General features: G+C 41.6%; 1 protein-coding gene across 5 annotated transcripts in view; it reads left to right on the top strand.

The window, feature by feature from the left end:
- LOC147620554 (leucine aminopeptidase 2, chloroplastic-like) overlaps positions 1-7,948 on the top strand; it is a 57,472-nt gene extending 49,524 nt beyond the window's left edge. For 4 of the 5 annotated variants that reach the window (XM_086824782.1, XM_086824784.1, XM_086824785.1 and 1 more), the window contains 6 exons: positions 6,512-6,607; positions 6,702-6,779; positions 6,900-6,960; positions 7,041-7,134; positions 7,244-7,337; positions 7,424-7,948. In XM_086824782.1, the coding sequence (XP_086680908.1) occupies positions 6,512-6,607; positions 6,702-6,779; positions 6,900-6,960; positions 7,041-7,134; positions 7,244-7,337; positions 7,424-7,552 (552 nt within the window). In that variant the 3' untranslated portion in view covers positions 7,553-7,948. The remainder of the gene's footprint in view (positions 1-6,511; positions 6,608-6,701; positions 6,780-6,899; positions 6,961-7,040; positions 7,135-7,243; positions 7,338-7,423) is intronic. The other variant, XM_086824783.1, reaches the window with a different exon arrangement.
- Positions 7,949-12,133: the final 4,185 nt, after the last annotated feature.

Below are 12,133 nucleotides of genomic sequence, written 5' to 3' on the forward strand. Positions count from 1 at the left end.
TGGCAACTCTCACTGATCTGCGTAAAGGTGTCAAGACTCGGAGGCAATGGATTCAAATGACCCCTCGGGGTTTACAGGCTTTCAGGGACCTTAAGGTTGCATTATCTCAGGCTCCTTGTTAAGGGTTAGCCTCCTAGAATGACCCATTCTAGGTGATCACTGATGCAAGTAACATCACTATTGGAGCGGTCTTGCAACAGAGTGGGCACCTAGTTGCTTGCATGTCTTGTAAGCTGATCCCTATAGAAAAAAACTACTCGGTCTATGACCGGGAACTTGCGGTGATACAGATCATAGTTCATATCATACTCGTATGATTGGTGAAGCAAACATTAGCTAGTGTATGGTAAAACGGCATATGAAACTTACCTATCATTCTTGCTTTAAAAAAAGTAAAATAAATTTGAGACTTTTTTGCTGAAAGTGACACCGTGGTTGGTTTGCACCCTATAGATACTGGGCTCAGGCTGTAAAGAACCTAGGCCGCCTCAGGTTGGGCAGTGGGCACTATACTATGAAAAAGCCCTACACTGTACCAATGTATTGCACATACTTATTAGTACATATAATACTATGTACTATGCACTATGCCATTCAAGTTTTCAGCCTTCAAGTTTCAAGTTTCAAGTTTCAAGTTTCAAGTTTCAAGTTACAAATTTCAAGTGTCAAATTGTCATATTTTTAAGTCCCAACTCCCACATCTATAGTCCCAAATTTAGGGCCACGTATGAAACTCCACCAGGAGCTGAATCATACTGTAGCATACCTATCATTCTCCGTGATGTATGGTAGTATGAAACGTATGGTATGAACTATGATACAGGCCCCAAAACAATGGCAGCATTTTCTTTATGAGCAACGCGACATCTTTTCACAACCATTTCCTACCGCCAAACTTTGAGAAGAAGATTCTTAAAGAGTGGGAAGTATTCGGTCAAAAGGAACATGAGAAAGTGGAGGTGTACCATGCTCGCTTTTGGAGGTTTATCTTAAGGTTTTTCCTTTCTTATTGGTCTCCGAAGAGGAGAAGATGAGCAACCTATCATACAGGATGGCTTGGAACTTCACTTTTATTCCACTTCCAAGAGCTATTTGCCGCAGCTTTGGCCGTAGAGGTCTATGTGAAGCATCTCACCGAAAAGATCCAAGCATGCTTGGGAAAGGACAAGAGAAAAGCTGGTCTGAACATGCATAAATCTGGACAGCAGCGTAAGAGGGATTTCCAGGATGTAAGAGAGCCTAAGAACGCTGAAAGTGCAGGAGAGAAGAAGCCGGGGTCTAGGAAGAACAAGAAGGACAAACTTGGGCTTTCTTGGCAAGAGAAATTGGAGTATGTCAAAGAGGGCAAGTGCTTCAAATGTGTGAGTAAATATCATGTCTTGAAGGGCTGTCTGGAATGGAACCAGCAGAAGGGTGAGACTCCTCAAGAGAATGTGGTGCTAGATGTTCATGCTAGGACAGCCCACCCTCCTCGTAATAGGCAAGTATGCAAGGCATGGGGGCAGTTGAAGGATCAGCCCACTCTTTTCTTCTTTGATGACTGCTCGACAGACAATTGCATTTGCATCCATAAGGCCGCTGCCCCCTTCGGTTTAGGGATGTAGGAGTTGGGAAATGAGAAAGATGGAAATTTAGCTTTTGTTGACAAGGATGTAAAGGTGACACCCATGATTGGAAAGCTTAGTATGCATATCCAAGGTTATGTGGATTTCGTAATTGCCCCTTTTGCATGGATGTGATGTTCTCTTGGGAATGCCTTAGCCTACATGCCTAAATCCAAGAAAGGATTACTAGAGCAAGAGAATTGTGTTTTTATCATAGGTGTAAGGATCATGTGAAAAATGCAGGCACTCCACGGGATAGCAACCCTCTTCACATTTAGATTAATAAAGCTTTGAAGAAGGGTGTTTCATTGTAACATGCAGCGGAATTATGTGTAATAAGGGATCCTATCACACAAGTCTCACACCACCTTCTTTATCCTAAGTTTCGTGAGTCTTTAGCAATCCACTTTTAGCACTTCAAACTTTAAGAGATGAGAGAGAGAGAGAGAGAGAGAGAGAGAGAGAACTGTACACCATATTGGGTCCCAAATTACCCTATCACATGCACTTTGCACCCAGTGCATGGTGACAAACTGGCTCATCATCAGTAGTGCAACAGTTGTACATTATTAGAACCCAGTAGGATGATAATTGTCGTACGCCGTGACGCCATTGTACATCCTCAGTCCAGGATAAGTGAGGCACGAGCTACGTAGGTCATTCCTCAGCCTTAGCGGGTCAGTCAGTCAGTCAGTCAAGTCCCTTAACCCACTTGGAGAGAATCATTCATGCATGTAGAGTCAGTAGAAGCCTTAGGGTTTGCATTAGAAAGCACTCTGCATCCTGCATAATATGCATTCATATGCGTGTGCATCATTTAGAACATCCCAGAAGCCTTAGGGAACTTACTAGGATTTATATGGTATTTTTTCCATATTTTCTGGTATTTATTTAGCATTTATTGTCATTTATAAATATAAACTTTATTAAATAAGTGACTAGCCAACTTGACTAGCCTCTAGTTAGTATAAATAGGCTTGCATAGGGCTTAGTTTCTCATTCAGCTTCGGTGTGCTTAGAGCTTTCCTCCTTAGCCCTAGGAGTTCCCTTGCCTTCAGCACTAGACTAGTCTCATCCAGCCCTTGGAGTGCTTGAGTTTGCTTCAGCCAACCTTGGTTCTCCAACGCATACAATTCAGCAGTCCCTACAGCCATAAGCGCATCAGATCAGCCCCAAATCAGCATAAACTCTTGCGTTTTCTGCATGTGAATCAGCCGCCTACAGTTCAGTCCCTGCAGCCTGCGTTTACAGATCTTCAGCCACTTTAAGTCAGCGTTTCTGTCCAGCAGCAGCCCTGTAGCTTGCGTTTCAGTCCAGCATCAGTTCTACGCCAGACCTACAGCCCTACAGCCCTACAGCCCTGCGTTTGCAGATTTCCAGCAGTCCTTCCATGCGTTTTCAGTCCTACAGCAGTTTACATCAGTATTCAGCCTTCGGTGCATCATCCAGTCATACACCAGCCCTCTGGTGAAGGTAACCAAGCATTTACAGCATTCTAACATAGCTTAGAATAGTCCACTACCTACTTTTCTCAGCTTGAGGTGTGCAGCCCTTCCTCATGCCCTTGGGAAGAGCGCATAGGCTCAAGATCAGTTCATCGAGGTGTTTCTACAGCCGTGTACAGTTCAGCCAAGCTCCGATCCTCCGAGATCTTGCGTTTGGCTTATTTACAGTCCACAGTCATTCTCTCTAAAGAAATAAAGCAAATACTATCTCGTTATTGGGATAGGGGGCCCTTCAGTGGGTAATTTGGGACCCAATCTGGTGTACAGTTCTCATATCTCTCTCTCATCTCTCTTTAAAGTTTGAAGTATTAAAGTGGATTGCTAAACTCACGAAACTCAGGATACAGAAGACGGTGTGAGCATTTGTGTGACAGGATCTTCCAATACAAAGACTTCCGCTGCATATCACATTGGTATCAGATTCAGATTGTCCACACACACTGTATCCTAGCGTGGGGGCATCCTTGGATGGTTAGATTGCGTTCCGGCACACGACCACCGCCTTCAGCATCATGTCTACAGAAGAGAGTACTCATCAGCCGGAAGACGTCTCCCCCGAAGGAGACCATGTTCTTCCACCTACAGCAGACACCATAGCTCTTCTTAGAGCTCAGAACCAGCTGCTCATGGAGCGTCTCCAACTCTTGGAGGCAGCATTAGCACGTCCTTCTACACCTTCAGCAGCACCCGACTACATCTCCCTCTTCTTTCAGATGGAACAACAAAGGAGAGAGGATGAGGCCCGAAGGAAAAGAGAAAAAGCAAAAAGACGGGACTATGAGGAAGCCCAACGCAGGATCGACAAAGACCGGCGTCAGGCTGAACTCGGGAACACCAACGTGAGCTTGATCGAGAACGTATGTTACTCGAGCACCAACGGGAAAAGGAGGCCATACACTTGAGGTATTAGCAGCTCTCCTCAGTCTCCCCAGTCATAGGTGTCACTAGCCAGCAATCCGCAGCAGCATCAACCACCATCATTCGTAGTCAACCAAACTTCAGTAAGTATGATGGTAAGTGTGATCATTCATCAGTTAATCAATTTATTCATCAGTTTAATGCTCATTTTCCATTAGCCAGGATCACAGACCCTCAAGACAAAGTCCACTTAGCGGTTCCCCATCTCACTGGTGAGGTAGTCACTTGGTGGCAGCATTGGTGTAGTATATAGACCAGGCCACAGGTGTCACAGCTTTTGACTGGGACATCTTTGTCCATGACCTGAAGACCAGATTTCTCCCGCCCCAGTACATGACCGGTCTGAAAGACAAGTTCTATGGACTCAGACAGAACGGATCCCCAGTGCTTCAGTTTTCCGGTAAGGTTATTACTTTAGCACAGTAGTTAGGGTTATCTGAGCAGGCTAAGATTGAGCAATTCATTCATGGATTGGACTCTTGCTCTGACTCTCGCTCAGAATGAAGAAATGAAGATGAACGGAGGCAAGCCCAAGCAGTCATCTCAATCCATTACCAAACCCCAGCAGCAGCAATCAGCTGCTGCTGCACAGACAGGGAAGGGTAACGCGTCTTCTAAAGATGCTAGGAAGGACAGCAGCAGCAGCAATCAGCTGCACAGACAGGGAAGGGTAACGCGTCTTCTAAAGATGCTAAGAAGGACAACAGTAATAGCTCCATTTCAGGGGGTAAGAAAGATAAAGAACCTAAGAAAACCCCTTATGAAAAGGCTAAAGCAGGCATTACTGGAGGTTATCTTCCTCGAGAGGAGAAAAGGAAGTACCAGTCAGAAAATAGATGTTTTTTCTGTCATATTATAGGGCATGGTAAGAAGGATTGCCACAAATGGCAAGCGGCACAAGCCGCCAAAGCTCCTTCTGCCACAGTTGCCACAGCCTCCCCCGCTCCTCCAGCCCTGCCTACTACCTCAAATGCAGTTCATTTTTTACCTTCCATGCATCCTATGCCATCCGTGGTATTTGATGCTAAGTAGGAGGGTGAGAGCGATGTTGCTCAGAAGAGCCTCATCCGAGCTTATGGCTCTGCCCAGGGCCGACAGTTTGTAGTCCTTTTCGATATGAGTAGTTCTGAAGACACCATCTCTCCCCAGTTGGCTAATAAATTGAACTACACATTAGTCCCATATCATCTGGATGTGGACGGGTTTACACTTGGTCTTCGCACCCACATTTCCCAGAAGGCACAGCTGTCTTGAACCAAGAAGGTCATGCAGTTGCACTATAAGGTTGCATGGTGTAGAGACACACTTGAGAATTTATGAGAGGGAACTCTTGGTTGTAAATCATGCCTTGACAGTGTGGAAACACTTTCTTTTAGAGGCTGAATTTACAATGAAGACCGATCATCAGCGTCTTAGATGTTTCTTGACTCGGACAAAGCGTTCCGAAAAGCACATGCGTGTGGCAAACTTCTTATCGATGTTTCATTTTCAGATTATCCATACGTATGGAGAGGGAAATGTAGTGGTAGCTGCACCATCCCAAAAACCTTAATGTTGGTGCCGTTTCTATTAGGTCACATGAGGACTTGTCCTGGATGCGTGAGAATTATGCCACAGATGAGTGTAAGGGTAGGCAATGTACATCCAATATCTCATGCGGGAATGGTGCCTAGGACCTCAGATGTTTTTAAAAGATCTGTTCAAAAGAGACTTCTTTTCAATCAGAAGCAGGGTTTGAGTTTCCCATCACCTAGAGGTTCAGTACCACCACTTGTTTTATGCTGTCTCATTGTGAGAAAGATACAGATTGGGCGACAATAGTCAGTATAGCTGCTTGTCATACTTGGAACTTGAGGGCCTCCCCCTAAGGTGCTATGCTTATCTCCTGCATCATCATCAACCCTTTGTGCTTGCAGATGTGTTAGGACCCTCTCTGCCTGTGCCTATTAATGTCTGCACAGAATGCTGAAGTGCCTGTCACCTAAGGTTTCGGTCCTTGGTCTTGTGGGTTATGGGCTCACCATGCTTCTGATGCACCACCCTGAGATCACCTTAACAAGCCATGCTCCACCAGAGATCAAACAATGTACTTAGACAGTTGAAATACCAAAAGAAATATATTAAAAAACACACAATGAAGCATGCTCTGCATTATTGATAAATGCTGTGATAAAATTGAATGCCACACTGGGGGGACCAGAAGAAATCTGTCACTAGCCTACCTCCATCAGAGCTGCCTCTCCTAGACTTTGACGTTTGGAAATCACACTTGGGATTTGTTTTGGAAAACAGGTTAGTTGCAATCCATTTTCCCAAACAGAAGAACATCCCAAGTGTCACAGAGTCTAGGGGAGGCAGCTCTGTGGAGGTAGGCTTATCAAGTTCCCTAATACATTTCACCACTTGGCAACTATGATAGAATGCGAGAGAATGACCTTAACTTCTTTATTAGAGGAAAAAGCATTGCTTGAAATGTGCAAGCAGGTACATTTTATTTCTGCTGTTTGTGAGAATATGATAAGTGGGAAAGGTATACATCCAGGAGATATTGTCACTGCAGCCAATAAGAAGACAATTGAGGTATATTCGTGATCACCCTTGACTTTTGGTTAAGAACTCTCAAGTCATGCAAAAGTTTCTACCGTTACTGAGACAGCACTGGAGGAGCTTTCAGGTGGTCAATACAGATGCGGAGGGTAGGCTTCCTTTAGCAGATTCGCTTGTATATGCCTGTGGGCTTCATGTAGATGCGGTATGAACATTTGAGATGGCTACTGGCATGTACTGCCAGAAATTTGTCCGGTTATTTTAAGGCAAATTTTGAGATATTTCGATAATCAGTTGCTCAAGTGGATAACATTTTCACCTGCAGATTCTTGACATTGCTACTTTGACTGGAGCGTGTGTGGTTGCCCTTGGGCATGATGTGGGAGGTATATATTGAGTTTCTGAATTCAACGTATTAGAATTGTGATTTTGAGTTATGCAATGCTCAACTTATTTTTGGCTGCAGGCCTGTTTACACCCAGTGAGTCAATGGCAGAGCAGCTATTGACTGCGGCCAGAATAGCTGGTGAGAAGATTTGGAGGTTACCACTGGTGGAAAGGTATTGCTACACATGCTTTTCATTTGCTTCATAATTAGAGCAACGCTACACATGCTTTTTATGTGCTTTATAATTAGAACTGTTTTAGAGCTTCTTACTCCATTTATAGGTATAGGGAATCTCTGAGCAGTCCAATTGCGGATCTCACTAACTCAGGGGGCCTTGATGGGAGCAGCATCAAGGCTGCTCTTTTTCTGAAAGAGGTATGTGTGTGTTTTAAATAGTGCAACAACAAAGTCAGAAGAATGAGCTCTAACTGCATACACACCATTGACATCTCTTCCTGCAGTTCATCAGCCATGGAATGGAGTGGGCACACTTGGACATAACCGGGCCTGTTTGGAACCGAAAACTGGGCACAGCTTCTGGTTACCCTGTCAGAACTTTGGTTAAATGGATTGTGGGGCTCTCACAGTAAGCAAAACCACGTGAGTTGCAGAATGACTTGATTTTTGGGGCATAGCTGACCTTAAGGGGAGCGGTTTTCGATTTTCTTTTATAAACCTGACAAAAGCAGAATTCAAAGGACTGAAATTGGTAGGATAGCTGTCCATAACCAAGTCTTATGCAAGCCTTTGAACAGAAAGACAAGATTCCAGCAATAAGTCATTGGGATAAGGTCAGGTATTGGTGTTTCTCAATGGCTTAATAATAAGAATGGTTTTGTCAGTGGAAATGAAAGGATTCAAGTGTAACGTGATGTAAAATTGCATATCAGACACATTGACCCAGTGACATCATCAGTCACGATCTATATACTTAAAGCAAAGTGACAGAAAATAAAGCAACTATGAAAGATCCGATATTCTTATTAGTGATTCTCAGTATGTGCACGCATGCACAAACTCATGCACAGAGAGAGAGAGAGAGAGAGAGAGAGAGAGGCATGGTGTATACGGTTTGCATCGCAGTATGTTCGAATACCTCATTAATGATGTGATGGAAGTGTTTTAAATATGAAGTGAAAAAAGAGAAACATAATTATGTATATGCTGGGGGAGGCGATTTGGAAACAAAGGGAGAACAAGGAACAAGGAAGCATTTGACATAGACAAAATGATCGGAGGTCAAAGATGGCTTGTGCGAAATGTCCCAATTGTAAGCAAAACAGAACAAGAACTATAATTCATTCTTTTGGACTCTTGTACATGTACATTAGGTGGACATAAGGGATCTCTTTCTAGTTTTCGTTTCCTGAAATCTCCTATTCTCTTGTGAGTGCCTTCCGATTGATACCCGAATGGTTATAGAATATATTCCATGAGTCTTGAATTCGCATCTCGCCTAGGATATCACCCCATATAGTGTGAATGCATTGAGACTCAAAAATCTGAACACCCTCATTAGCCTCTGTGTATCTAGCTGCTGTAATACTGGCAACAATCTCCCAAAATTGGTGTCAATCCTCTATTTGGGGGGGGGGGGGGTATAATGTGAGGGATATCCTGCAACAAACCATGGTGGGAAATACATCTATGAATGAAAATAGCAACATTTGTATCGTTGCCCTTGCAGAAAAGCTGCGGACTAGACTAGGAGAGCCAAGCAACAAAAAATGGCGCGGCCACTCACTTTTCCCATAAGTTGGGCTTTAGAACCCAAATACGTTGTGCAGTGTTGCATCCCCATAAATAATGTTGTACAATCTCAGAATTTGCCGCACATCTTGGGCAGGTAGGTGTTACACCGAAAATCGATCTCCACTGATTGGTGGGGAGACCACCATGTAAAAATAACCAAAAGAAATGAGTGATGTGGCTCCTTCTGTATGAATGCCAAAGCATATGCCAATATCTACGTTGTCACTCGAGAGATGTCATAACTTTCCCAATGAGGCCTGAGAGTACGGATCATATGCATCTGTCGACTGATGAGGAGCCTGGCATTCTAGATCGTGAATTTGAGAAAGGGAAGGCTTTTCAATGGATCGAAGGCATCAATCCACTTCCACTCACCTGGATCCCACTGAAGATATCTGATAGGACTACCACCATTCAGCCACAAACACCAACACCATGAGCCATGAGTCACTATTTGAGGAGAAGACCAATGAACTAGTGCTTCCTCAAATGACCAATAATCCTCACTAGACTAAGCCTAGTATCTGGGATGATTCCCTCCATGATACATCCTCAATCTCCATCTAGGCATGATAAAATATATGATGCATTATGTAGCCTCTTGGTCCGGGAGAGCAATGACCTGTAGAGGTACGCCTATCCTAGAAAAAACTCCTAGCTATCTCGGATGATAATCTACATGAAAGGTTCCAAAGAGCCACTCATGTGATATAACTGCATCAATTTGATCAATACGTATGCGAAAGCCCCTAAGATGTGAAATGGATGCAGCTCTCCGATCCACCGAAAGACTCTTTAAGGTCTTCCAAGCCAGAACTCTATATGCACATCTCTCCCATCCTGACCACTGCATGTAACGGGATGCACCAAGTGGCTGATCGGCCTCATCCCTAATGAACTCGTTCCACATAATAGGTTTGTCAGTTGGCCTCATCCAAAGGCCTAGGAAGCCTCTCGCAAGAATGGTCTCATGCTTCTCCAAGCTTTGACAATGACTACAATAAGAGGGGAAGATGGTGCCTTGATATCTGCTTCCGTGAACAAAAACCATGTGTTGGGGGCAGCCAATCTCTCCCAACATAGGGTGTACATCTGAGATAAGAAAAAATCCTTCCAAGGCTCAGTGCTTGTTGGTAGGAAACATCTAACCACAAGTTTGCAAAGCAACGCCCTACACTGAACATCTAGATCGATAATATTCAGTCCCCCCTCTTGTCTGGGCTAAATAACTGTGAGCCAAGCTACCCTAGCACATTTGTCTCTGTGGTGCCATCCAAACCCGACCAAACCACAAGTTTGCAAAGCAACGCCCTACACTGAACATCTAGATCGATAATATTCAGTCCCCCCTTTTGTTTGGGCTAAATAAGTGTGAGCCAAGCTACCCTGGCACATTTGTCTCTGTGGTGCCATCCAAACCCGACCAAAGAAAACAGATCAACCTCCATACTTGACCAAAGCGCGCATGAGAGAAGCACCAACAAGAGGCAATAAACCAAGCCGAGGCAAGCAAGACCTGATTAGCCACCAATGCTCTGGAGGCTAAATCTGTAAGATTCCTCCCCCAGCCCCTCAAGATGTCCAGTTTCTCTCCCTGTAATCAATTTCCTTTTTCAAAATAATAGCAGATTTTTTTCTCTCTGTTTTGGCCTAGAGAGAAAATATTTTAGAGAGAGATAATTCAGTTTCTAGATATCTTTGGATGGAAAAATATCCCTTCTTATTAAAATGATTTTTTCTAAAACAGAAATTCAAAAAGAACTTTCCAGTGTGCAATTGGAATAAATTGAAAATAGGTAAAAAGGACCTTAGCCTGAGGGTCTAGATTTTTTGAAAATTTTGGATTAAGGTTCCTATGGACCAATAAGATTAATCCAAATATAGGGAGGAGATAAATTAAAGAATAAAAGAAAAATCTCCCAAAAATGAGTAAATACTCACATAAGATGAAAAGTTGACTAAGGACAAGGATTATTAATTAAAAAAGAAGAGATATTTAGAGGAAATGATGCATTTTTGATACCTCAGTGTGGGAAATTTTCCTCATGAAGGGAGGCGCCTATTTCACGTGTGGATGAGTTTTAAACTCACAAATAATAAGATGTTTTTATCTCTTCTCTCTCCTGTTTCAACTAGATCCAAAAAGTAAGCTAAACTGACCTAAAAATGGTCAAAAAGTGACCAAACTGATCTGAAAAATTCTAGAATCAGTTTACTTGGTTAGAGGCTCACTTTTTCCTATAAATAGAAGCCTCCCTCCTTGTAAAAGTTCAATAGTATTTATGCACTGTTACTCTACTCCTCCCTAGAGTTAAATACATTGAATTCACTTGATAATTCAATTGTTTTTGACTAAATCCTCTCTAAAAGAACTGGTGGCTGCTCTTGTTGCAAACAAGAGTAGAACCCTCAATCCCTCAAGCCAAAGGAAAGCTTACAAACTCCATGTAAGCTTAATTCTTACTTATTGTGAATTTTAAATTTATGGTTTTCTTAAATTTTATGCTTTGAAAATGTTTGAATTAAAATCTGATGCTATGCCTTGATGGAAAGGCCACCCCCTTCTCTTCTTTACAATTCAGCCCTTCTTAATTCTAGAAAGTTTAGTTAAATGATTGATTAAAATCTTTTCATTGTTTACTCTCTTTATTTTTAGAAAATGGAGTAGATTAGAGATATTAGAATTCAAATTGGATTAATTTAAGGCATAGAATTGAGAAATGGTCAGCCATACAAAGGAGGTTATAGCAAAATTTTCTTAAATTTTGTGGAACTAAAGTTTATCACATTAGGTTATTCTAAAAGAGTAATTCCTTCCGTTTGTGTATTCTAAAAGATTTATTTTTATTTCAAAAGTGTCATTCCCATTAAAATTAAATTTATGCATAGAAAGATGTATAAAAGAATTATTTTTATTTCAAAAGTGTCATTCCCATTAAAATTGAATTTATGCATAGAAAGATGCATAAAAAAATTTATTTTTATTTCAAAAGAGTTATTCTCATTAATTTTGATTTTATGTATAAAAAGATGAATAAAAAATTTTATTTTTATTTCAAAAGAGTTATTCTCATTAATTTTGATTTTATGCATAAAGGAATTTATTTTTATATTAAAAGTTTTATTCTCATTAAAATTAAATTTATATATAGAAAGATGCATAAAAGATTTATTTTTATTCCAAAAGTGTTATTCTCATCAAATTTGATTTTATGCATACAAAGATGCATAAAAGCTTTATTTTTATTTCAAAAGTGTTATTTTCATTAATATTGAATTTATGCATAGAAAGATGCATAAAAGATTTATTTTTATTCCAAAAGTGTCATTCTCATCAAATTTGATTTTATGCATAGAAAGATGCATAAAAGATTTATTTTTATTCCAAAAGTGTTATTCCCATTAAAATTGAATTTATG

Source organism: Cibotium barometz, chromosome 31 (assembly GCF_041138505.1).
Source record: "Cibotium barometz isolate CiBa-2024 chromosome 31, ASM4113850v1, whole genome shotgun sequence".
In the NCBI taxonomy this organism is placed as follows: Eukaryota; Viridiplantae; Streptophyta; class Polypodiopsida; order Cyatheales; family Cibotiaceae; genus Cibotium; species Cibotium barometz.